General features: G+C 43.7%; 1 protein-coding gene across 1 annotated transcript; it reads right to left on the bottom strand.

Moving 5' to 3' along the window:
• Window positions 1–1216: 1216 nt before the first annotated feature.
• Window positions 1217–4715, bottom strand: DBX1 (developing brain homeobox 1). Its single transcript, XM_053946856.1, has 4 exons — window positions 4364–4715; window positions 3785–3886; window positions 1942–2144; window positions 1217–1588 (listed from the first exon to the last, which is right to left on the bottom strand). Exons 1-4 carry the CDS (start codon window positions 4713–4715, stop codon window positions 1217–1219), a joined length of 1029 nt encoding a protein of 342 aa, XP_053802831.1.
• Between the last annotated feature and the right edge of the window lie 23140 nt (window positions 4716–27855).

Raw genomic sequence — 27855 nt, 5'->3', positions numbered from 1 at the left:
AAGAGTTGCTCCCTAGCTAAAAGGCAGGTAAGTATTCTTGTAAAATCACTTAATTAGAGACTGATAAATTCTTATTGAATCACTAATAAGGTAGATTCCTCTCCCAGACACAAACTACAACAACCTATTATCTAAAACCAAGTACTACCAAATGATCAAATTTGGAAATCTACTTTTTTTTTTATTTGACAATCATCCACATTAATATATACACATATTTAGAGTCTGTACATGGTAAAATACAAAATAAAAGTGTTTCTTTATAAGTTACACAATTATACAGCCACGTTCACCTGTAGTTTAGCTGCCATTTAATTAAAAATAAGAGAGAAGCATTGTTGAGCCATTGTTATAATCATTGACAATAACCTTGGTATAAAACACCCATACAGAGTAAGTGTACAAAATAGTGTACAGTTCATATAAGCTGTGCAAAGACAGCAAAGTTCAGTTAAAAATCAAAGAGATGTATCCACTTTCCTCTGTCCACACCATGAATAGGAGAAGCAAAGTGGAAAATAAGCACAAATCTGGGCAAGAAGATGGGTTAGACAGTGCTTTGAACACAATATTGATTAATAAATTAAGATGAAAACCATAAATATATAAGATCTTCATTACACAGGGCATGCTTGCATTATACTTCAAAGTCATTCCAGGGATTTCAATGGATTTGTTGCACAAGCATGGTGCCATTTGGGGTGAGGAGGGAGGCAGAGCTTGGTCTGGGTCCCTCAAGGTTATTTATTTTGGAGGAAAGTGTTGCTAGATCAGACAAGTCTTCAGTAGCACCTGAAGTAATACAGTAGCTGGAAATTCACTTGAGAGCTGATAGAAATGGTCACGCCATCTATATTGTATTTTTGATGATTTTTTTATCTGGGGGAAGAAGTTTCCTTTCCTACAGGGAAATTTCTCTTTCCTCCCTACTGTACAGACAGGAGCTGCCTGCTGTCTGTTTTTTGGGAGAAGGTAGCTAATTGAGCAGCTATTGATTGCTAAGCAGAGAGAGTTATGAAAAGCTGGGCAGATATTATGAACATGAAAATCTCCACACAGGGCAACAAATGAGGAACACCAGTGAGAAGGAAGCAGCTATTGTGATAAAGAAGCAATGTGGACATTGGGGTGGGACAGCACCTCTTCAATTTATAGCACTCTGGTTTATTTACATCTTTGCAGTGTCCTCATGTGATGGTAGGGGCAGGCAAGTGATCTAAGAGACGGTTATCTCCTCCTCTTCTTCTTCCCCTTCATCATCCTCTTCCTCTGAGTCTGAGAAGTCTGAAGGTTTGCTGGGGCTGCTAGAATGGGATGGAGAAGGAGACATCTGGGAGTCCAGTCTGTCCCTCAGGTGTAGATGTTCTGGGGATTGGTGGTAGGTTAGGGGATGCTGGGGGCTGGGCGGGCACACAGGGGGAACTTCCTCCTCCTCCTCTGCTGAACATTTCTTGCCTACGTCACTGAGGTCTGGGTGAGGGTTGAACTTGGTGGGTAGGGTCTGTTCTCTGCAGCCACCAGAGGAGAGGAGCTCTCTTTCTTTGGAGTTCCTCCATTTCATCCTCCTGTTCTGGAACCAGATCTTTACCTAGGGGACAAAGCAACAAAGAAGTGAAACGGTTCAGTGAAACAGGGACCAGAAAAGGTGGTTTTGGCTGCACTCTCAAAACCCTGCACATGCCCATACTAAAGCTAACAGGAGCCACATAATCTGATCTTTGGAGGAGCCTAGGAGGGAGCTCAGGGGCAATCAGGCTGGTCCTACTCACCCAGCTGGGAATCGTGATATTTTTGGCTCTGTTGATCACCTGTAACTTGCTTTGGGTGTTCTCCCTGCTCCCCGTCCCCTTCTCCCCTGCTTCTCTCAAGCTGCCCCTGGGGAGTGGGGGATCTTGGCTCCCCACACACCCTTTGCCCTCCCCCATCTGGGGCCCCTCTCACCTGTGAGTCCTTGAGGCCCAGCTTGGCTGCCAGCTTCTTCCTGTCGGGTTTGCTGATGTACTTCTGCTTCTGGAACATCTTCTCCAGCGCCTTGCGCTGCACGTCGGAGAAGACAGCGCGGCGCAGCATCCCCCGGCGGGGCTTGCCCCGGGCAGCCAGCGGCCAGGAGAAGGTGCCAGGGATGGGGACCACGGCGGAGGCAGCTGTGGGAGGGACACATGGCACTGAGCGGAGTGGGACCGGCCCCACCATCCCTCCCTGCCCTTCGGGCGGGCACTCATCAACCTGGGGCCTTGAAAAGGAGCTTTAGGCTTAACCAGCCGTCCCCTTTTCAGGCAGTGATCGCCGGGATTAGATCTATCAACTCAAATGTGGAAAATGGGTCAATGGTGGCCGGTTTTGTTGGGAGATTCAAAGGTCTCCGGCCTGAAAAGGCAAAGCGAGGCGTACCGGCTAAGATAGAGGTATAATAAAAAAGCTCTCCCTCCCACTCAGAAGCATTTTTTTTTTTCAGATGCTTTTATCATTTCAGATGCTTTATTATGCTAGAGATGAAAATGAGGACTTTTCTGATTCCGAACAAAACAACTCCTCTTCAGATGCAGTTTTGATCAACCAGTATTCATCTTTTTATAATAATCTCTTCTCTCTCCCTCCCCCCTGCTCCAAAGTTGGAGAATTCAATTCGAAGACATGAAAAGTTGCAGCTAATTAGCACACTGCCTGGTTCCCAATGGCATTAGTATGATAAAAAAGGGCAGAGTTTCGCCTTAAAAAAAAAAAGGAGGGGGGGAACCTCCCCAAGAGAGACAGAGATGCTAATGAAGCGTGAATGGTAATTGTGTAGTAATGAACTAACAGAAAAAGACTGAGGACAAGCAGCTAACGCCATATATTATTGGAACAAAAGAGATTTACACTTTCAAACTAAACACAACGGCATGCCAGGCTCCTCCGGAGAATACTGATGGCACAATCGTCTCTTTCCCCAAATCATTTTCATTAAATGGACATGAAAAGCTATTTATAAAGCTCAAGTTGTTTTTGTTAGGCTATTCACATGCTGGAGAAAGGAAGCAAATTCCATTATCCAGAGGATGAATAGAAGAGCTTGGGTTATTTTTTTTTTCCCTCTCTCCCTTTCCCTGTTTTCTTTTTAAATTCATAGCTTGTTTGTGTAATTAGATTTCGGTGGGTTCTTTTTAACTGTTCTCTCAGCATCATAATATTTCGGTGCTGTAACAATCACAGCTCCGTGGCCTGCTTTCTCTCCTTTCCTATGCTTTGACAGTGCACTCGGGAAGGTGGAGGACGGAAGGGTTAGTAGGCGGAGGTGATGGAGCAGAGGATAAGGAAGCGGCGGAGGTGGAGCAGGGCAGTCACACCGCTCCCGCAGCGCGCTGGACCCGCCCGTAACGCGGAAAGGTTTGGGGGACACCCACGGGCTCCCTCCCTCTTCCCTCCCTCGCTCCCTCCCGCCCGCTCTGCGGAGGCGCGGAGCGCGGGCGGCGGGAGCTGACCGCTCCTCGTGGTGCTGAAACATCCCCGGGTCGGGCGGGAGGGAGGGAGGGAGGGCGGGAGCGGGGACCAGCCTCGCCTCGGGACCGTGACAATCCCGGCTAATTTGCGGATCAGCGGGGGGAGCGGGCAGGGAATGTCAGGCAGTCACTGCCTGTGCTAAATCGGGCAGCAAATTGGCGCGACTGATGCTTGAATGTTGTACTCCTTCCAACCTCTGAACTGCAGCATAACCCCGGCGGGAGGAACGCAGGGACGGGGAGAAATCACGGGGCTGTGCCGGCAGAGGGGCCCGCCCGCACACAGGGACATTTCAAACACCTACCTGGGAAATAGGAGGATCTGAGAAAGGGCTGGAAGGATCCTTCAAAGTAGGGAAAGGAGAAAGTCTTTGGCGGGACGCTCTGAAGCAACGCAGGGGAGGTTTCTAGTAAATAAATAAAATCAAATTAATCGGAGAGTAACCGCCAGTTGGACTCGACCGACGGCAAGGCTGGGTTCTGTCGCTCGGTCCGGAGACCAACGCTGTGGTACTTTTAGAAAAAATAAAAGAGCCAGACCGAACTCGGAAGGGCCGAGGGAAAGAGGCACTTTTGCTGGTTTTGCCAGCAAAGCGGCACCCGTGAGGACAGGGTCAGCCGGAAGACACGGCCGGGGGACCTCTCGTCTCTGGGACCCCTCCCTCCGCCTGCTCCTCCCGTCCGTCCCGGCCGCCGGCAGCGCTGCCCCTCGCCCTTGAAACCCGAGCGATGCCAGAGGGCTCTGCAGCTTGGGACTGGGTCCTGCCTCCCTTTCCAGAACCAGGTCCCTGCGCTACCCCTCGGCCGCCACCCCCTCCTGCGGACGGTGTGTCCCCAGCGCTCGGAGCCGCGGCCGGCGGCAGCTCGGGCTGTCCCCCGCTTACCGGCTCGGGGCGTGGAAGAGAGGATGGCGTTGACTCCAAACTTCAGGAAAGTGGAGTCGCTTCTGGAAGTCTGTGGCGAACAGATCCTCCTGGAGCCGGCGGTGGTGGAGCTGGGGAGCTCCGGCGTCCCCGAGTCCGTCCTGGCCGCCGAGGTTGGAGGGGACATGCTGGGCGGGGGGGCAGTCCTGGGCAGGTAGCTGGCGGGCCTGCTGATCCGGATCAAATCTTCTACCAGGAAGCTGGAATGACTGGAAAAAGCCGACTGCAGCGACTGAGGCAAGGTGAGGGTGGGGGTCGGCCGGAGGAGGCTGGGGTAGACGGCTGGAGGGGCGATGAGGCTGGGGAACATCATCGCAGGGGCCGTCCGCGGAGCCGGGCTGGGGCCGCTCGCCTGCTTGTTTGTTTGTTTGCTTTTGTTTTCTGCTTTGCAAACCTGGGTTGGTAAAGATCCAGCCAGCGAGTCTGGCGGAGTTCTCTCTGCCCCTTCCTCCTGGACCGTGGGTTTTATAGTGGTCAGCCCCGCTGAGGCTCTTTCAAAAGTGACAGCCCCAACAATGAGGTTCAACAAAGTTCTCCACTTGAGCTTCATTCAGGGCGAGCTCCCGGCTTTTCCATTGGTCCGGGGCTGCAATTTATGATTGGATTAGACTTCATAAGCAACCGGGGCACAATGGTCCCGCCACAAAGAAAGTGTAGTCATCAATTTTGCATATTGACCGCCTCTTTGGAATACAGCGCTCCAAAGGCTCCCAGCAGGGTTTTGTTCAGAGGCAACACACACAGGCTAATTAAATGCCTATTTAAAAGTTTCAAATGACATCTTGCCTCGTAGAAAGGGAATTATTTAAAGAAAGCACTAAATTTATTTGCCGCTCCCCTGCTGAGTTTAGGAAATAAATCAATAAATATTCATATAAACTTATCTGCGGACTCTCAGAAAAGCACGGGTTTTGTGGATTTGAAAATACAAATTAGAAAACGTGGAACTAAGTTCTGTTGAGGGAGAAACGCGTTTGGAGCGTGGGTCCCACCGTGGTTTGAACATATTCTGCTCCTGCTATTAGTATGAGGCAGAATTAGTGCGTGTAGATGGGGATGGTTTTCTATCTGCACATCAAAGGTCCGGAATAAGGCATATTTGCGGTGTCAACCTCTCCTTTCAAGATCCGAGCTTAGTAAAAGTCTCGTGTACTTGTGCTCAAGCGAGAGGTTTGCCCAGACTGAAATGTGAGCCTTGAGCAGTGAGAACTCTGCTCCCACAAAATCTGAGGAGAGATCTGGGCACCTCTGTGGGACCAGAGCAACCCCTTCGGGGTTCGCAGTCTGTTGCTCCTCTATAGCTTATCTACAAAATAGTGAGAATCGCTGCCCTCCATCTGTGAAAATGAAGACAACTTTGAAGCATTTGGATCCTTTTGGCTGAAGTTGTCTGAGCTACTCTGGTCTGTGTCGGTGTCCATGGCTCGAAGCAGCCAAATTCACCTGATATTGCTTTCTATCCGCGCGTGTGTGCGAGATTTCGGAAGGTGTATTGCTCAGAAGGAAGGTGTCTCTGTGACAGAGCCCGGAGTCCCCTAACTTTGGTGTGAGGGACAAATGACATCGTCTAACGGGAAAGTAGTAAATAGAAATTTTTCTGGCAGAGAGGGTTTGTTTGTGGCGGCAAATATGTAAATAGGCGCAAGTGTAGTTAGTTTCCTTTGGAGGTGCGTGATGAAAGCAATTATTGATAGTAGTTTTACCTGATTTCTCTGTTAAAGACTATAACAGATGTGTTAAATGTCCTATGTTTTAAAAGCACCCTATTCAGCCCTTTGGTGTGTCTGAACCTTTGCAAGCAGAAGTGTGCAGCTCAACCATGCAGCCTTTATCCTATTAACCATGAACTAACTGTCACCTTCAGCTGTTTTCCCTTTTTACTTTTTAACACAAAGCTTTCTCAAAAATCTTATTAACCAGCTTTATTTCTCTCGATGGTTTTTGTCCGGACGTTTTGTGTTGATTATCTCCATGTCGATGCTTTAACCATTCAATAAAAGTGCATCTGCGATTTATATCACATTAGGGAAGAAAGAAAGTCTGTTAAACCTCTCCCTTGATTCAAATCAAAAAGTTATTTATCGGAGAGGACGGAATCAGCCCTGGAAACTCTTATGATCCTGACAAGCTTTCCAGGTGCTGTTCGCCGGCCTCCAGCATACGAGCACCTGCAGACCTGATTTGGAAGGTCCGCCGTCTGAAAGTATCACTTTGAAATAAAACCTCCCTGGAGTTTCCCCCCCCCCCCCCCACCGCTCCCCAGTTTTGTTGGTCTCGATACTTAGCAGGTAAAGAAAAAGGGGAAGGAAGGCGTGGGCAGCGCGCAGGGGGCGCGGACGGGTCGCGCCACCTGCCCCTCGCCCCGTTCGAGCTCCGCGGTGCGGGGGTGCCGGGGGAGCGGGGGCTGCCCCGCCCTGCCCCGGGCTCAGCTCCCCGCTCGCCCCCAGCCAGGGCGCTCCGGGGCTAGCTCAAGCCCCGTTTCTCAAGCGCCGCTCTCGGGGCGTTACTTAGTGGGCGAGCGTGACGGTAGCGAGAGGAAAAAGCAAACGAGTCTTTCCCAATAAAATAATTACCTGGCACCCCGCCAGCTCCCAGTCCCATCTCTGTCCCCTGCTCCCTGCCCCTCTCGCAGCCGCCCCCCGATCCCGGCGTTTCCCAAATGAGCTCCGCCCGGGCTGTTCCGAGAACACTTCGTTTTAACAGTCATTATACGTTTCCTTTGAGATGATTTACTCCTTTCTTTACATATACACTGCGGGCATTTTGTCTCACTATAGACCAACTGCTGCTAATTTCTCTGGTTTTAAAAAAGAGGGGCTGACATTTTCTGGAAGGTTGGGTCAAACGCATGCTGGGGCACGCGTGGACCCGGTTCCTTGTGATGCGTCTGAGCACACTCATAAAGAATTCCTTAAGCACCACGGCAAAAGGGACTAGACATCTATTGAAAGGGAAGATAGACCATAAGAAACCAAGAAATCAGACGAAAGGATCTTATTTTAAGAGATCTTCTTTGGAAGTTTCTTTTCAAAGGCAGTGATCATTTAAGAGAAAGGGAATTCTAATGTCTCAGGATAAAACCTGTGACTAATGCCGTTTGACCTATGCTCGGGCAGTTTTGTGTTTCCTGCCATTCATTTTAATGTCGTTATCTTCAAATTTATTTCTTAAAAGTCACTCACTTTCTTTGTCACGGAAAAAAAAAAAAAAAAAAAACCAAACTAAAACCCACCAAAAAAAAAAAAAAAAAAAAAAAAAAAAGGAAAAGAGCCCAAACCCAAAACCGCCGGCGGGTAAGGGGTAGGGAGGGGGAGGTGAGGGTTGAAGCTGCGTGTGTCCCGGTCCGAGGCTGGTAATCCGCATGAAATTGGGAGAGCCACCACTTCAAATCCGGAGACCAAAGGGCTGGGCAGGGCCGGGCCGGCGCCCCCCCGGCGGCTCGGAGCCGCGCCGGAGCCTCATCGCTCTCCCGCATCCCCGGCCCCGGGAGACGGACGTCTCAATCACCTCCACGGCGCGGCCCCACGCGGGACACCCTCTGCGGGACAGCCCCTGCCCCCGCCGGACCGCTTCCCGCAGCCAGGTGGATGCTGAACTTCTCGGTCCTCCCTCCCCAAGCCGGGAGCCGCTCCACAAGGGACCGGCCGAGCTGGTACCCTCCGTACCCCGCAGGGCTGCCCGGGCCCACGGTGCCCGCTCCTTCCTCCCGAAAGCTGCGGTGCAAGCGTGTGTGTGCGCCTTTTAGGTTGTTTTCTTATTTTCCCCCCACTCATTTTTTTTTTAAATCTTTTTTGTTTTCTTTTTTTCCGCTGGAGAGGGGGAGGGATGCTCCTTCCCTGCTGTGTCCCAGCCCCCTAACGATGCTCATCGACCACGCCGGCGGCTTGAATGGAGGCTGCGGGGGCGAGGCTGTATTAAGACACCTAAGTCTTCACCTTTAGAATTCAAGCACAAGGAACAGTAACTGTTGGTTCGTTCAAAGCTCTTCTAGATCCCCCCTTTTCTTGAAAATCCTTCTATTGTGCCAATCAAGCAGATGGTTTGCAGGAAATATAGCTTGGCCCCAGTGACCGAAACTAATTTTAACTAGCTTTCCAAGCCTGGCACGTTTGTTTTGCTCTTACAAAATAGCTAAAAAACAGCTGGCAAGGGTGAATTAAACCCATTAAAGACACATTTATAAGAAATTATATTCACATAGGTTGCTTGAAACCCCCCTAAGAGGGGAGAGATGAGCGTATTGAAATGAAAATGTCCCCGAGCACACTACCCTCCTTAACATCGCCTGAGAGTCTCAAAACATTTTACTAAATAGATTAACTTGACTATTGTTTTGCATCACATTTATCAGCTTCATTAAGTGAATAGCTGAACAAATATATTACGCATGCATGAAAAGCTCTTTTGGGGGCTGCCTTATTGTGTTCTCAGCCCTGACAGGTGGTTAACTGTGTTTCTCTCTCCTCTCCCCCTCTCTCTCTCTGCCCAAAGAAAGAGGGATCTCGGACAGAGCGCACAGCCCAGACTTGGCAAAGGGACCTCGAGGGGAGAGTTACTTTCTTTTCCCTCGCCATTCATGCTGGCCAGCCCAGAGCGCACACAGCCTGAAATGCAATCAGATGATCTGATCATGTCAAAAGTAATTAACTTTAGTTTAGTCTCTGTGTCTTGTTTGCACTTTACTAACTCCTTCCAAGCCCGTTTAATTTTTATCCTTTCTTCCAAATTTGATTATTTTTGTCCATTGCGTCCTTTTATCCTTTCCCCAACCTCCACCTTTGTTTTAAAAAATTAATCTGGAGTTGAACAATCCCTATTCTTTCTTCTCCATTGATCTGTCTAATAAACAACCACACAACTTAAAAATAACTCCTTCCATGAGCTAAGATGGGCACATTTTGGAGAGCTAGGATTTGCAAAATACAACATGCTGGTTTATTTGCTGTCTCAATTTCATGATTTCTTGTCCCAGTGGAACCTTGCTGGGAATTGGACAGAGGCAGTTTGGACTTCAGATGTTGGTGCTTGTTTCAGTTGTGGTTTCTGTCCCACGGGTTTCCATACTAGACTGTGCAGGTGAAATGTGGAGGAGGATGACAGAACACAACACTTGCCCATTTATTTTCTCAAAAACATATTTCTCTCATGTTGGTCAAGTAGGTCAGGAAAATTAAAAATCATTTTGTCTTTCAAATAATTTTTTAAGAGTACTTCTGCCTCCTCACTGCAAACTGAATTGTAATCCTTTGCTTATGGCAGTGGCAAATTTCTCTGCTGACTGATCCACTGAAATCTCTTTGCAGTGGGCACCTTTATGTACTGTGATTTGAAACTTTTCCACTCATTAAGACCCAGCTCTGTTCCTTGTTTTCCAGAAAAGACAGGAACGACAACTTTCTTTGGAGGACAGGACTCCCAGCACAATTCAGCAGGAGAATGAGTATGTCCTGGGGTGGATTTTACAAAATCTGAGAGTTTGGTGTTAGCTTGAACTGAAGGTCCTTGAGCCCACACACTCCCTTGATGTCTGCCACAAGAATGTATTTAAAGGCTGCTCTCTACCCCTCTGCCTGATGGAACACCACACAAAGACCTCTGTATCAGAGAAAGAGCAGAATTACTATTTGACTACCTGTAGGATAAAACCAGGACCTTCTCTTGTTTGTACCTTTTCTTAAAAGGACATCAACCCTCAACCCCTTGAATTCTTCCGTGCCAGCCAGCTGATGCTTCGCTTCCTTTGGGTTTAAGTCTCTCTGGGAAGGTTTAAGAGGGAGACTCAGAAGAGGGATGATGATGAGAGCCCAGGTACCTGTAAGCACTTTTCCCAGTGGAAAGCCCTCCCCAAGCTATGTGCTGGTAGCCAGAAGGATGGTGATAGGCTGGCAGGCTCACTTTGCTCCTTCTAGGTGAAAATACCTTCAGACGTCATGATTTAGAGGGGAAAATAGCTGTTGTGGGGTGAATGTTTTTCTCTCTGAGTCCTATGTGAAGGTGCTGAAAGGTCCTTTAACAGGGATTAACCTGTGATTCATTTGGTGGGACCCAAAGCTGTGTGATAAGGAAGAAAAGGAAACTCAAACACTGTGTAACAGTTCTTTAGTAAACACAAGTGCAAAATTTCCTTGTTGGGTGTCCTGGTTGAGGGGGACATGGGGATATTCTAATGCTCTCACAACTGAAATGGGGGAATATCTTAAAAAAAAAAAATGATTTCCAAGGTTTTTGGATCATCAGATTCCCTGGGCATTTAGTGTTTTCTTCTTGTAAATATTACATTTGTGACCTTGTCCGTTGAGGCGATGGGTTTGCAGTTAAATGGTTCAGTTACAGACCATGTACTGACCACAGCCATGTCCATGTCTACAAGGTGCTGCATCCATAGATGATGAGAGTAACTGTGAACCTCTTTAATAAAGACAGAATGCTTGGTTTCCAGAAATACTAAGCTGCTCTTGTAGATGTTGATGTGGAGTGTGTTTGATCTCTGGAGTTCTGACAGAAGGATGACAAACTACCCCTCACATTTCACCTTCATAGAACCAAATTAGCAAGCCCTGGTCCATATGGTCCATGTGCTCTGCTCCCAGTTACTTTGTGTAAAATGGGAAGTGAGATGAATGAAAATTGCTGTATTTCTGTTGTCCCTTGTGGATGCTTTTACCAAGCGAGCTGCTTCAGGTACAGAAAACCAAGGAGCAATAATGTCCAAGGAATGAACCTGGGAAGTAATAATGCCTCAGGATTCTTAAGGGTAGGTATCTAAATTCAGGATGACTGGATTCCTGCAGAACCAGGAGATTTTCCACTTGTGAGAAAGAGATGCTCTCTTCAGAAAACACTTGGCTCATCCTGGAGACTAGAACAGGACCACCCTTCTTCTGGGCTTTGCTTTGCAACCAGTGCATCTTCCTGATGTCCAGAGATGAAGGGCTCTTCCATTTCATCATTGAGAAAAGCTGATGAATCCTGGACCTTGAGAATCTTTCTTGAAATAGCCAAGGCCTTTCTCCTGGGAGATTTCCCAGCCTGCAGAAATTACATCCCTTCTCAGAGAATCGTGTTTCTTTCTGGCAAACAGAAGAAAAATGCCCTACTTGCATTCCAGAGGCCCTGAGATCGGACAGATACACAGTGAAGTGTGTTGCTCATTTGTGCCTTCAGCTCTCTGAAAACAAACAGAAATCTCTGGGACTAAGGAGAGTGTGAGCATGCAAAGAGAGTTGTAGAAAAGCTTTTCCCCATGCCTTTGGCCTGAGAATGTTGCTTGTTCTGTCAGGGCTGAAGTCAGGGGCAAAACTCATGGTAATTTCAATGCGGTGGGGTTAAGCCCTAGAAGAATTTGAATGTACTTGTCTCCTTTCAGGACTTTGTCAGGAGTTGTTTCGGTACTGCAAGGGGGGAAATATCAAAGACAACTGAAGTTTAGAATGAGACAGCCAGGATGTTTGAAGAGGATCTTCATAAGATGAAACAGCTTTTCTCAGGTTTCTCGTCATACCTGTAGCAATGAGAACTACTTTACAAAAAAAAAAAAAAACAGGTTTTAGTGGTTGCAGTCACATTTTTGGCTCTCATCATGTCATGATTTTTATCTTTTTTTTCTCTGTTTTTCCTTGTCCATTAAAAATGTAAGAGGGTAGAGAACATCAAATTATATGTCTCTAGTAAGATCTTTAGGGGAATCAGGTGGGATTTAGCAGATTTAAAGTTTGACTTGATGAAATCTGATAAGGTCATGTTGTCCTGGCACAGGACAGGGCTTTTTTTGAGGACCCATAATCTGGTTGTGACTTGTCAGACCCAGAAAGCTCAGGAGGAGGAAATGTAGCTTTTAGCTACATTTGCAGCCTCCTGATTCATGAATGTACTGGAATGAGGGGAATTTCTCTGGTGTCTTTTAAATTGTTCTGCCTTAGGTCTTAACTTGAAATTTAGTCCCTCACCTATCAACTTTTATGTAACTTTCCCTAATGGTACTATACAAAAAAATTTATATCCTCCTTTTTTGGTGAATATCTCCTGCTCTTAAAGATAAATAAATCAGCAGGGGGGAATGTGTAGAGACAGGACTACACTGCTGGCTGTGATCAGACCCTCTCTCTCAGGAGAATTCAAGCAATAAGGCAGGACTTCTGTGCCAGGACAGAATGGGCACATGTCTGGGCCTTTTCCCTGCTTCTGCACTTAAAGCAGAAGCAGGAGCAGGCTGGACAGCTGGAAAATTTTCCATCCACTGCTGTATATATGGTAACTGTCTCCAGATCTGTGAGAGGAAAAACAGAGAAGGTCTTGTTATCTTCTGCTATTTCCACAGTATCTACTAGCCAAAGGGAAGGCAGCTTTTTCGTCTCAGTTCTGGTTGTCCAGTCCTAATATTTAAAAGATTGCTTTAAGAAGAATGAAATAATGATGGGATTTATGAGGTGTACTGACCTTATCAGGAAGCACCAGTAATCAGAGGTCTCTCTTTGGAAAAATTGGTACACACAAGGATTTGCATCTGGTCCCAGGCCCCACAGTGCAAAAGGGGACTGATGTCAGACTGTGTTCAAAATTGAAAACTGGGATATTTGTACTCTGGGCAGACAAAATAGGGCTGTGAAACAGTCTCACTATTTCTAAGAAAAATATATAAGCTTTGTATGAAAGGTTTAGGGAGAACCTTATTTTCCATTTAGCATCATATCCAGGTGAGTGTAGGCCTCTGCTCTGAAGTAACAGGAGGCATGATCTGCTCTCTAACCTACTGCAACTCCTTTTCATCCCACTTTAGTGTGCCCAGGAAGTCAGCACATTCAAACTTGCTCTTTACATTGGGAAACTGACTCCAGTACGCAAGTAGATTTTCTGTCCACATGGAAAAAATCCAACAAAGACAGACAAGTCAAGTCATCCTCCTGGGCTGAGGAGTTTTTGGCTCTGCTGACAGGGATCTGGGATGTCCCTCAGTGCTGGGGCCATGTGGCCAAGAGGTTTTTCTTCCTTCTCTTCCCGAGTTCACCATGAAGAATGTTTTTAAGGTAAAAACCCACATCTCTAACTTTCTGAGCTGTGTTTTAAGTGATGTTTTCATGAGCAGCTGCTGCTAAATCATAGGGTTTGTTTTATGACATGTTTTCAAATCAAGCTGTGTTTAAGCAAGAAAGGCAAGTAATTACGTATAGCTTTTTAAGAATTTGCACTTTGTTTTCTTTTCCTCTTCATTTAAATTCCAGAGTGCACAGGACTCCTGTTTTAAAGTAGATTTTAACCATGACTAGAGAAGCTTAGTTGTTATCAGTTATGCACTATAAACAATATGCAGAGGGGGGATGTTTTGATCAGAGCTATTCAGTCCTTGCTTGCTAATCTAATTACAAAGTGTAGGTTTCTGACACAGAGCTGCTTGCACAGAAAAGGCTTTTCTCACACCTGGTGGATTGTTTAGCCAGGCTTTTTAAATGCTTACAGTTTTAAAGTGGGGGGGGGAGGGAAGCCTTTTTAAAAAACAAGTTCCTGTGCAAGGCAATAGAAAGAATTTAGTGGTTGTCAACACGAGTTTAGTATAAGGGTGCTGTCTAAAATGAGGGTTCACTTTACATTGACCTTTGGACATAGTAGCCCCAAACATTGTTTTTTTTTTTTTTTTTTTTTAAGGGTTAAGGAGAGTATGAAAGATAACACATGTCAGTGGCTGTATTAAATTGTGTGCATGAGTGTTATAAATATCTATGTATGGCTGGACACGTTGCTCCCATATATTTTTTTGGATGTTTATTGTTCGTGCCTCAAGTGCTCAGCAGCTCTGAAAGGGCAGCTTTGAATCACAGCCCCAGCAAAACAGTATTTTTGTGTTGTTTAGTGCCCCGATTCCTACAAACAAAATAAAGTACCTTGTTGAATAAGGGCCATTGAGTAGGAATGATGGGTTAAGAGTGGGGGTCCGAGGTGGCAGCGTGGGTGCTTGTTTATCAGGGAGGAGTTGTCAGTTGTTGGCTGCGCTGCTGAAAGGAGGGACGCTGGAGGCTGATGGCTGGGAGAGCATTGATGTGAGGTAACGGGGTAATCGGATTGAAAGTTAGCCATGGTATTTATGTCAGTTCACATTTCGTCAAATGAATAATATGAGGTTGCTACCTAGCCCAGGCCTTGGCCTGGGGGTTGTGTTATAAAGAATCTAAGGCCTCATTTGATTCAAATATAAATTAATTCTCACTGGAGCGTTGGCTGATTAATCTATTTGCATAATAGTAGAAAAACTGCAGTGTGGTTACTTTTGTGGGGATTTGGACAAGAAAAGCCTTAAATTCATTTGAAAGAATATTGTGTGAGAAGTCAGGGAAGCAAAAGCACCTCTATAGGGCTCCTCAAGCCATTTTCCCCCCAACCCTGATGTGCAAAACTGAAAGCTAAACTTGTTCATTGGGGAGTCTGACACCCTCCTGAAAAAAACCTGTGTTCTGATGTCTAGCTACACTTACATTTTTGTGTTTGATGTTGCTCTCATTGTAATTATAACAATGGCATCCTTTATAGTTTTTGATATTTAATAAAAATGAAGCCTAAACAAAATTGCAGCATGTGTAGGTAGAGTAAATGTTGACTGGAGTGGAGCTCAGTGGAGAGATAAAGAGCTAGGAGAGACAAATGCCCTTGAAATGTAAGTGCTGTTTGTGTGAAAGCCTGGCTATCCTGTGAGACATGGGAATGAAAGATCCCAGTCCTGCTGGCCACATGCACTTCACAGTGTGCTGAGGGAGGAGTGGGTCTAACATCAGTGCTGGCACCAAGCAGAGGCTCAAAGAGGAAAAAAGTTTTTTTTAAAATTTGCTTCCCCTCCTACCAAGCCTCTCCATTTCAGTTTTGGAGATGACACCTGAGGCACACCCCTAGAGAGGACAGGATATGAGGAGGTGCACCCACAGATGTGTGGTCATACAAATGTTTTTCTATCACATCCCATTTTAATTTTCCTAAATATTGTGCATGTCCATCACATGTATAAAACACAGTGTAAGCTTTGATTTTGGTTATATTTTTTTTTCCTTTACTATCCACACACTTGTAGTGCTTGGCTGGCAAAGAATGTTATGTTTGCACACAGATACTGAGACTGGTTTTGAATCATGTGACCTCTGAGGACAGAAATGTGTAAAATTCACAAGACACAGTAGGGAGAAGCTTCAAAAAATAGCTGCTCTTATTGAAGTCTGCAGACATTTTGCCAGCAAGAAAAACACATGCCCTAATTAAGCAAAATATGAAACTTCTAGCAAGGATGTCAGGATGGAGTTACAGAGGAGCAGAGTCCATATGAAAAGTGGGAGGCAACCTCCAGGTCCACATTTGCCAGAGTTAGTTGAGAATTTGCCAGAGTTAGCTGAGTATTTGCAGGAGAGCTGAGCTGTTACTTGGATTCACTCGAGTTTTAAAGCATCCACTGAGATGAAAGATGTCAGGGTTTTGTGGTGAATCTGCCCCCACTGCAGAATACCAAGGCTTTCACTCTGAGTTCAGTCATTCCTGCTAAAATATAAAGATTTCCATCACGGACAGCGAGGATAGGAAATGTATCACCTACCCCCTTCAGCTAGGAGTTGAGGAAGCTCACAGTGGCTATTCCTGATGAAACCTCTGAATCCAGATACTTGGGGGAATCAAGTTGATGTTACAGATTATAGTTATGCAAAAGCAAATGACACTGTAAGAAGAGTTTGCATTCTAGGCAGGAATACTGTAATTTGTAGATCACTTGGAAGTATGCGCAAAGATGGAAAATTGGGTTCTTCCTGCCTCATCCCCTTCTTGGTCCTTGTTTCTGATTTCTGCAAAAGCCCATGGATCCTCTCTGCCATGATTTGAGTTCAGGCTGCAATTTGTAACTTAATAATTATTCTTGAATTCTTTGGTTACCTCTTTTAACTCCTGATTTTGTTTTGCCTTTTTCCTTTCTCTCATTTTTTCTCCTTTTTTTGCTTTTTCCTTTTCATTTTTGGTTTTAGCCCATCAATAATATGCTCCTGGTTTAATTATTATTTTAACCTGGCTTTCACTCTGCTGATTGCTTTTCAGAGCCATTTGGGAAGGATGTGCTGTCCCTCAGTTCAGTGCTGTCTCTTTACAAAGCTGGGAATTAGGCAAAAGATCTTGACAAACTGCCACTGAAAAAGGAAAGGTGTTGGTCAAAACCCCTTATTTATGTAAAAAAAAGGCCTGCTATAGTGTCTGTATGTTTGCTGTTGCAAGATCAATGTCTGAAAGCACAAAACAAATTGATCCTATCCATGGTCATAAAGCAGCTACACTGCAGTATTTTTGTGGTTAATTCTTGTGGAAGGGGAATGTCTGGGATCTGCAGAAGGTTGGGCCATACAAGCAAATGACATGCTTGATTAACAGAACGTTGTTAGGAGAGAATGGTGACTCTGCTGTCTTGCTCTGGTATTTATGAAGAATAAACAAGACCAAGGAAAAGCCAAGACATCTGTTTTCTGAACAGAAGCCCTCAGCCTGTTGACAACCTCCTAGTCCAATTACTCCATGTCTTTTACAGCCAGTGATTGATGTGGGTCTGATGGTTTAATCTGGGGGAAGTTGAAGGCAAAGGGAACAGAGCCTCTGTGCCTGTCTGACTGACCTGAGTGATGTAACGTACCCCTCTGGATTAGCCAGGAGCACTTCAGGCAAATCCAGGACTTCTGTCTACCTTGATGCCACGGAAGGAAGAGGTGCCTGATGCACTGAAGACAGTACAGGGCACCAAGGCTCCTGGGTTCTTCTCATGGTCCCATCTGCAACACAAAATTATGTAAATGGGTAAATTTCACTCAGCCCCTCTTGTTCCTTCCATCAGATCTGGCTATACTGCTCATAGTACTTAAATCAAGAAGGTTTTTTGACAATGAAGTAATGGATTTGCTTTTTTCCATACTTTACCAGAAATAGACATTAAATTACTTGTGCTTACAGCTTAAAGGAAAGCTTTAGTTTTGGATTTCTTGTTTCTCCCTAGTACATTTGGTACTCAGTATACAATTTTTGCAGTTTAGATATGAACAGATTTTACTTCCAGAAACTCTCACTGCATTAGAGGGGAGCAGCAGAAAAGAAAAGAGGCAATTTTTTTGTGTCTGCCATGTCAAATTTGTCAAATAACAGTACATGTGACAATAATTAGGATGAAAAAGTAAAATGTTCCGTGGGCACTGCTGATGTGCCCAGGTTGTTTCATGTGCTTCCAATAAACCAATCTGTCCAGGTTGCCCAGCTGAAGATGAAGGTGATGCTTAGACAAAGAGACTGAGCTTTGCCAGCAGCTTGCAGTAGGTGGAAAGTGGAATTACACTCCTGTTTGGACCACATGAGTCTGTGGTTTCACTTGTGGCAGTTCTGCCACTCATTTGCCTTCTTTGTGAACCAGTTGCATTCACTAACTCAACTGGAAGTTCATCAAGGGAAAAAGAAAGCAATTTTTAAAACCAGGGGGTTATGGCAGAATAAAAGGAATTAGTGCAGCTAAGAGCATATATCAATTTAATTTGATTACTCTTTTCAGGTTAAATTAGTGTATGAGAAAGATGCATGTCAGGCAATTGAAAGAAAGACTACTCACCAAATTTAGAATGGAGCACATCTGACCTTCTTCAACCAGATTTATCAGCCAGAAAATTTGGTCCAGGCTAAGTTTGAAAACCATGAGTTCTGCACACTTATTTCTCCTGTTTTTCTCATCCTTTATTATTTTTTTCATGCCTTCCTATCTGAGAGCTGTCACAGAGGGGGGGGGGGACGACTCAGGTGAGAGTAGTAAATCTGGAGCAAAGGACCAAGTGGGAATTTCTGGGCTGGAAAGCCATGAGTACAGCATGAAAACCCTGCTGTCTGCTCACAGTTGTCTTTGGTAAGGGCTTAGGTTGAGTAAGCAGGCAGGTCAGCTATGAAACTGCAGAAGAAAAAACATCAAGTAGGCCTTCATTCTTCCTCCTGGAGCTTTTTCAGTGTAGGAACATCACTATGAGTTGTTCCAGGCTTTCTCCCCAGTCTCTGTCCACCCGGCCTCAGATGTCTCACATTGCTTATTGGTTGAACAAACCTGTGTCTGACATTTTGAGCACAGTCCATTGCTGGTTAAAAGGAAACAGTTTTGTGTCTGCTGGGTCAGTCAGACATATGACACTGAAAGAAACGATCTTCCTCTCAGGGCTGCAGGAAGCTGAAGGGCAGAAGTGAATGACTGACAATGGGATATGCTCGACAATATTTATGTGAGCTTTGTGTTCCCAGATACACTTGGATGGCAGTGAATTGTCAGTTACTATATCAATCTGCCAAGTGTGAATAGCTCTTACAGAGCTTGAACCTTCTCAGGTTAAGGCATCTGTAAAGCTAATAGAGATCATGCATGATATGGATATGACCTCATTCTGAGGGCATATAAATTAAACCAGTCCAAAGCAAGGGCTCTGTCTTCTCAGCAGTGTTCACTTGCAAACAGGAGACATTTTGCAAACAGGCAGATCCCCTGGTAATTCTCTGCCATATTGCTCAGTTTGTCTTTATCTATTGTTTTTATCCTGTGCCCATCACTGTGACTGACACAGACAGCTTTAGAGTTTTCACTGAATTGTCTTTATTTGACAGAGAATCTCTCCTGGAGGGAGTGGAGTTTGTGCCACATCTGTGGCGCAATCTTACCTAAAACACTTTGCATGCACAAAATAGAAAAGTGCCATTCACCTCTTCTAGGATATAGAAACTACAGAAGAGTGGAAGCGTTGCTCTGATCACACCCAGAGAGGAAGTTTTGGCAGTGATGTTCAAATGGTGGCTAAATGGAAGTCCAAAATCATGGCAACAGACTTAGTTACAGAACCAGCAAAGGATCCAAGTCAAAGGTACTCTTGATTCTCTACCTCCCTTCAGTACAATAGTCAGAGCTCATCAAACTCAATTCTGAGAGAAGATCCACCTGCTTTTTTTTTTTTTTTTTTTTTTTTTTTTTTTTTTTTTTTTGAGCTGACAGATTCTCAAAAGCTTTAGGAAAAAGGAGTAATATTTAGAATATTACTGCCAAATCTAATCTTTGTGTCATACTAGAAGAGTAATTCAAATTTTCTGGAGGCCAAAAGTAATTGGATAAAATCTGCAATAAAATTTTATGAGTTTGAGCCTTTCACTGAGAGGGTTGTTTTTAATGTAAGATATATGTTAAAATCCTGCTATAGGGCCAAGTGAGTTGTAATTTTGGCCACAGTGGTTCCTTTGCTAGGGCATATCCCAACAAATCCCACTCTGCTGATACTATGCCTTTCCTCCCAGGGTTCTCAAGACCTGAATGGAAGTCTAGATTTTGACTTTGCTGTAGTGACCAGAGGCTGATCACAACTTTGTTTCCATCATATCTCCCAAATCATTAATTGGCAGCTTAATTGTCCAACCAATACCTAAAATGCCCCTCGAGAATAATCACTGAAGATATTTCTGTATATCCAGACCAACATGTCTCGGTTTCCATTTGCTGTCCTATACCATCAGGTGTCTAATTATGTAACAAAGAGGATCACAAAACACAATTTACCAGCTTATTTATATCTACCCTACTTAGGGCTTGCTTATACCAGCTGTGAAATGTAATTGATGATTTTTAATGGTGTCTGATAAATTCAGGATCTAGGAAAGAGAGAGGATGGAAAGAGCTGAACTCATGCCTTCAAACTGAACTGAGAGACTTTCTGCTTGGTTACACAAGCTATGAAGAAAGATTCCCATTTGCTCTGTATTTATTGGCACCTGACACAGTGAACCACCATCTCCTCCAGGCTCCTCTTTCCTTCTTTGCCCTCATTTGTCTGTGCAATGGGAATAAAGGGATGTTTAACTCTTTGGAGTTTTGTATTTTACAAAATACACTGTTTGTATTTTACAAAATACACTGACTGTTTGACTCTTACTCTGGATTGACAGGGATATTCCTGGTTCCAGTGTCAACCAGGACAAGGCTGCACAGCCTTCTAAATCATCCAGAAACATCTGCCATTACTTACTTTTATTTTTAGGTTTGAATAGCAAAATACTATGTTACTATGGAAAACAACAGGTCAAAATTATTTTCTGTAGTAATTAGTTCTCACATTATTTATTGTTAGTCTTAAAGATATAATTATTTAATATTTTATTATTTTAGTATTAGTAAAGGCAAAAGGAAGAAAAAAAAAGATTTTGCTGTCATATGGGACACAACAGCATTTTCTATTGATCAACTTCCCAGTAAAATCATTTTGCAGTGATTGTATTTGGGTGTGAAGCACATTGTTTGGCCACCAGTAGGAAATGGCTGCACCATGACACTTACATTAAATGATCCTGCCTTACTGGATTCATCCCAATACGATTACACTGTGCTATTTCAGTGGCTTAACACAGTCAGCTTCTCCAAAGGAAAATCCAAGAATGTAATTAATTCCTGGTGTTTGTTTTCATTTTGCACCAGTGATGGATATTTTTACATCACTTCAGTATTTTCCTAAAAACAAATGATAAATTATATCACCAACAAACCAACAAAACCAATTAATTGATCTTAGTGCTTGGCTCACCAGAAACAAACCACACTATTTATTCCACTATTATAGGTTCTCGTGCACTAAACAGAACACGAAAATTTAAACTACCTAGTGAAGGGTGTCCCATGTAATTTTGAGGTGGTGGGAGGCATTTGGTGCATCTCTAATAGAAATAAAGCATGATGATAACATGAAATTGGAAATCCAAGGGTTTTGCATCAACAGAAAATAAAGTGGAAAGGAGATGGGATGATGGGTGAAGCTGTGAGGGGGGGGATATTTTTAAAACTTTTTTTATCACTTTTTTTCACAGGCTTTATTGTGTAAAGGTCCATAGTGCTGCTTTAGAATGTGATCCTGGTCAGTACAGCACTGATCTCAGGGGACAAAAGTTGTTAGCAGCCTGTTAGGATCTTTAGAACTCTGATCTGCAAAAACGTTCTCTGAAAAGATAGGAGCCACTATCTGAAGTAGGACAATACTAAATTAAAACACCCCTAATCTTGCTTGGCCAGTGGTCTCTCTTCTAGCAGCAGTTCCACTCACTGCTCCATAAATAGGAGGTGCTATTTCCAAACCTTTAGTATAAAAGCAAAAAGCCCAAGGACATATTAATTAATTAAACATAATTCCCTTTTTCCTCCCCAAGTATGCTTTTATATTCTTCCAGGGCAACCAGATAACATAATTTAGCTACAAACAAACATAAAAAGAACCAACTGTGAAGAAAGACAAAACCCTGCAACATTTTCTCTCCTTTTTCCACCTCTCATTAATTGCTTGGCTCTGGGATGGAAAGGACCCCAAGCCCGAGCTTTGCACAAAACTCATCCAAGAGTGAAGAGGGCAAGCCGAGCACTGAGCCTCTCCAGCTGCCCTGGAGTGAATGGCTTTCTGAGGGGTATGAATGCTCCCTGTCTCTGCCCATACAATGTAGGTGTTGCTGCTCACGAGGAGAAAAAAACAAAACAAGAATCATTTGAAGGGGGGAGAGCAAGTCCTGGGCAGGGGGGCAAGCACGGTCCCTCCAGGGATAGAAAACCTCCTGGCCTCTGCGTGGCTGAGAGGGACCGGGCACAAATATTGAGGCTGGGTGGTGCTCTCTGAGGCCGGGGGCACTGGGGAAGAAGTGTTCTGCTTTGAGTGAAATGGGATGAAAAGTGTGGTAAAATGGCAAAAAAGCTCCCCAAAGCCCCAAAGATGGAGCAGCACATCTGAGGATCCTCAGTGCTTGTTCTCGTTTTCATTTCAGGCCATTAATGTGCCCGCACGTGGCTGAGCCGTTAATGAAATCATAGCCTTTGCTGTTTTCCTTCATTCATAAAATTGAGCACAAAGTGAAGTTATTACTGACTTTCCTGTAAGTGGGGTGTCTGCTTGCAGGGAGAGGAAAGCAGCTGGTGATGGCTGGGATAACAACAAGCCTGCACTTTTCTGGTGTGGCGTATTCACCTGAACATGTGAGAGAGATCTCATCTCATCTGGACACAGATGCAGAGGACACAGATTAACAGGACTTGTCTGTCTTCATCTTCCAGCATTAGAGCATCTGATTTAAATTTTTTTTTTGCCAATGTTTGTTTTTCCCCTCTCATCTTTGTATTTACCATGCACCTTTGGGAACAAGGGAAAGGAGCATGGAAGGCAAACTGGGTGAGATCAGATGCCTGCACTTTTAACTCTGATCTTGTTCAGTTTGTATTTAGACCCTCTGAAGGCCTTTTGCATGAGTTACTTTTGGTCTGAGCAGACCTTTACTCTTATGTCAGCACAAAGGGGTTAGGTGCAGTGCTTTCTGTGGCAAAAGCCCTCGCTGGGGCTGAGCAAAATCTCAGCTTTTTCAGGAGCACGGCAACACAAAAGATTTAAGGAGGGAAATTGTTAAAAGGGAAGCCCTTTTCTCTTTGGATTGAATGCAGTGAGGAGATTAAAACTTTCATTTGAGATTTTGCTGTATTCATAGTAGTGAGGCCATGAATAGGTCTAAGTCAGAGCCCACAGTGGTTGTGGTGTGCCCTTTTATTCTCTGGCACATCTTCAGACACAGGTTGTTTTGCACTTGAAAGAGGTGAAAGAGGGGAATGTGGGATTTTGACAGCTGATATTGGCCTCTGAGCTCTTGATGGGGATTTTCTAATTAACCCCAAGGGCCCATCAGGTGGTCAAAATGGAATGATTTCTGTCAAAAAGGGCAAAAACTTGGAATTTTCTAAGTTTTTTTTTTTTTGGACAAATACACTGGGGATGATTTTTAATGACATATGTACATTGAAACCAATTATGAGGAGAATTTTGGAAATTTTTAGGGCCTGAATACCCCTAAAGCTCAAAGTTTCAAGGAAAACTTTCTCCCTTGTGAAGATTTCTTGGGCTTTATATAATAATAATAAAGCTAATTTAAGCAAATGCCTTTTGATCCCAATTACTTCCCACAAATCTTTACCACTGAGACAATCTGAGGTGGCACACTCCCACCCTGTCATCTCCAGCTTGGTGACTGGGGGTGGTGAGTCCAAGGGAATCAGGATCTTTACTGCATGGATGCAATTGGCAAAGCTGATTAGAGGAGCAGCAGCAAAGCAGGAAGGTTGGACTGTGTGTGTGATAATTTGTATTCTGCAGAAACCTTGCAAAACTTCCTCATGAAGTTTTAGAAGGCAAAAAGTGAGCAAGCCTGCCTTTGTGTGTTTGCACTGATTTTACAGTTTTGGTGATTGTAGCATACTGAAGCACGTGAAGTTTGAAGGCAGCTGCCCTGGTTATCTTGTCTCCTTCTAAATCCATGGTGTAGGATGGAGGATTAAGATGCTAGCGAAAAAATCTTGAGCTGTGATACCTGTGAGTCAGGAAAGCTAGCAGAAAGGCATTTAATATTGATTTTATATCCTGCTAAAAAAATAGAATTATAGCTTCACAATTCATTACTCTTTTCAGACATTTATATGGGATGGAGATATCTATATATCTGTATCTATATCTCTTAGGTCTAAGAATTAGTGTTCAAGATTGAATGATTTGTTCAAGGTAATATTAATTGACTTTTTAATGTTTGGGGTATTTGAGAGTTGCAAAGAAATGAAGAGAAAGGCAGAAAGAACATGAAGGAGATGAAGAGGATCCTACTGAATTAATTAATCTAGAAGTAATAACAAATCTAGCTGTAAAAAGAGATGTCTTCCTCTATTCCTCTGCTTGTCCTGCACATCAGAGCCAAGAGCAAGAAGATACAATGGTTTCATCTTCCAGTCATGGCAAAAGTCAAAAAGTTATCTCCCAAACTATTCTTTATCCACTTCCCACATCAGTCAAGTTCAAATTTCACATGATTTGAAACTCATCTGAAAATAATGCCCTGGGCCAGCCTTAGGTTTGCGCTGGAAAGGAACACAGATGTACTAAGAGGAGGAGTGAGATAAAGAAGGTGAATAGACATAAAGAGCAAGTTTAATTAGTAAAGAGTAAGTAAGCTAGGTGAAGAAAAAAATAGTAAGAATGCTGCTAGCAATAGGTGGTAGTTGCGGGGAATAAACAGAAAATTTAATGATTTCAGAACCAGACCAAATGTTACAAAACAAAACTTAAAACCAGGCAAAATTTGCATTCAATTACATTTGGCCACAAGATGTTTGGTACGGGTCCAAAAATGTTGGGGTTTTTATTCTTTTTCTGGAATTCAGTGAGTGTGTTTTGAGTGCATAGAGCCAAAAGCTGCAGAGACTGGTCTGTTTATGGACTTGTCTAGTGCCTGGTGACAAATAGAGGTGTATGTTAATTTCCAGAAAGTAAAAGATATGCTCTGTGCTCTGCTTCTGCAGAACCATAGTTACTTTAACATGGTGTGTGAAATTTCAATTCAAAAGCCTGTCACACAGGCTGAGAACAATCTCATTTAGCAATAAAGACCCAGGCAATTTTTAAGACTATGTAGGGATAGTACTTGGCAATTAAAATAGGTGCTAAATAACTGCAGAAAATAAATATGAAATCTAAAAAATTAACTCAGAGTGAGCACTTTGAGAAATCAAATTCCTCTACTTACTTCTGTTAGAAAGAGGCAGCCCCCTCAATGGAGATTTTTGGTTATTTGGATAACATCTGCCTGATCATCATTTCATGGTCTTGAGAATACAAATGAATAGACTTGACTTGGTTCAGGAGCTTTAGACTCTACTTAGCCGGAGATTATTTTAAGAAATCTGATAAGATACAGACATTTACCCATCTTTACTGAAATAAAATGTTTCACTACTATTTCTTCTTGCCTAAAATATGCTAGAAACAGACTGATTTTTTCCCTCTGGTGCCGATCAGCATTGCAGTATGCATGAACAAGACATTCATCTTGCTGACACATCTTGTTCCAGCTGTTGCTGTGACAAATTGTTTCTGCTATAATTCAGCTGAAGTGCTGCAGAGGTTTGCTCATAACGAACTTTAAATGTTTTTTTGAGGACAGCTTTAAATCAAAATCAAAGCGAATGATGCAAAGTTGTGTCAACCACAGACAACTTAATGCAGAAGCACAAAAAGTCTCAAGGTGGTTCCCAGTCCTCATGAATCTACAGACTCTAACCAGTTTCTGTGTTCTGCACAGTAATTTTTTGCCAGAACATGTAAGAAAAGAATGTTTCCTCTTGTGGGGGAGGATTTGGCTCCTGAAGCAAAACCCCACGTCCACTGCCTATCAATGAAATTCATTGTTTGAGAGCTGGCCTATGTACTTTATGAACACTCCAGTGTTTCATCCACCACTGACTGCTTCAGACTGAGATCAGATTTCATATGTTTTGGCAGGGGTGGAGAAAATAATGATGACGACAATGCTATGAAATATTAAAGGCAACCACACGCTCACTCTAAACTCACCAATTTTCTCCTCATGCTTAAGAAAATGACAAGACTGTATCTCTATTTGGAGTGATTCATTAGAGTAGAGTTAGCACCCTGTAGCGACCCAAGAGCTCATCAAGGCACTCCATGTTTATGGGTGCTTTCTTGCAGCTGGTGGCCCTTGTTTCTGTAGCACACTCCTCCCTCAAATTGTCATTCTTGGTGTAGATTTAGTTCAAGTTTTAATTAGTAATGTATGAGTTCAAAGAGTATCAGCCCAGTATCAAAAAGAAAGGCTTGGGAGTGGTTACAAATTCTCTTTTATGTCACAGTGAGTTTGGATAAAGCCATGGACTTGTGATTCTGAACATTTGAATATGTCATGCCTTGCCAATTAACAAGATTAATTTTTTCCCCCCCAAAAATTTGTCAGCTGCTTTGAAACAAACTGGGAAGAATTGAGACATTTTCTAATTCGTCTTCCATCCTTCTAGACCAAAGAGACTTCATTCCATTTACTGTCCCACAGGCAGACTGTCCCATGTATTTGCAAAAACGAGAGCTCTAAGAAATGTCAAACCTTACAGGGAGAAATATTTAAAAGGGAATTTTGAAGTGGAAACTCTTCAAGTTAACTTCCTGAGTCTTTTAAGTAGTGGTGGAATCGAATTGTAAACAATGCTTACTTAGTGGCTTTAGCTGTGGAAGTTTTAATATTGCTTTAGCAAACATATGAAAGTTCTCTTCACGATTAGTTTTTTGTGGGGATATAAATTAATGTGCTTTCACACTGATTTTTTATGTGCATTTTTTTTTCTTGGTCAGTGTCACACAGCACTGTTTTTTTCTAAAGTTTTGTGCTTATTTGTAAACATTATTTATTTATCTATTTTCTTTCTTTGTGTTTACAGAGAGAAATGCAACAGCATCTGCTATAGAAATAGTTTGGGAAAAATAATTTCAATGTATTCTCAGGGCTCAAAATTGATGAATAGCAGGTTTTGTCTAATTCTGACAATTTTGTATTTTTTTGGATCCCGTTTCTTCTGGCACTTTGTCCATCTACAGCAATTATATATCTTCCTGAATTAACTTAGACAGCTTTTAGTAAGAACTAAAACCTCTCAGAAATGAAACTGCTTTTCTTTTCTCCCCTGAGCACCACATCCTGATGCTCTTTTTGTTGCTGAAACAAAGTTTATTTTGCATACAGTATCTACGCCTCATGTATATTAAGTGTCCTCTTTCACAACACTTTCTGATTATAAGGGCTTATTCACACTTTCTGCCTTAATCACTGACCCACCAGGAGATTAAGGCTCATCTCCAGAGTATTTGGTAAGCCAGCTAATTGCGGGTGAAATCAGTGGGCTTTAGAGGAAGCTGTAGGGCTTTGAGAGCTTGAATAGCTTTTGGGAGAAGGGAGAGTGGCAGTCACTGCCTGTCAAAAAATCCTGAGGCCCTGGATGCTGTTTGCTGGTGGTGCCCTTACAGACCAGTTCTTATTTCTGAAGGATCATTGCTCTGACAGTGCTTTCCATGGCTTCCCTTGCACAGACAGAGGAACCTCAGTTGAGAACCTGTGGGCCTTCCCTTGCTTGCACTTGATCCAAGGAAACTCATTGGTGTCAGTGAGAAAAGCCTTTGAATTTTTGTGCTGGGATAAAGCAGTGGAGCAAAACAGCAAAATCAATAAAATGTGCTTAATGTGCTGTATGACACAAAGGTGATGGTGCTCTGTATGTGGGTGTGTGTGGAAGCAGATGAGGCTGGGATGGGGAGAGGAAGAGGGGCTTTGGACAAGGACATAGAGTGACAGGACGGGGGAAATGGCTTTAAGGGGAAGGAGGGTGGATTTAGATGAGATATCCAGAAAAAATTCTTCCCTGTGAGGGTGGTGAGGCTCTGGCACAGGTTGCCCAGGGAAACTGTGGCTGCCTCATCCCTGGAACTGCCCAAAGCCAGGCTGGGTGGAGCTCTGGACAAACTGGTGTAGTTTGGCAGGGGAAGTGGAGCTACGTGAGCTTTAAGGTCCCTTCCAACCCCATAGAACCTCCTGTGGTTCTATGAAATATGTAA

This window comes from Vidua chalybeata, chromosome 6 (assembly GCF_026979565.1).
Source record: "Vidua chalybeata isolate OUT-0048 chromosome 6, bVidCha1 merged haplotype, whole genome shotgun sequence".
Classification (NCBI taxonomy): domain Eukaryota; kingdom Metazoa; phylum Chordata; class Aves; order Passeriformes; family Viduidae; genus Vidua; species Vidua chalybeata.
This window is presented reverse-complemented; position numbering and strand designations above follow the sequence as displayed.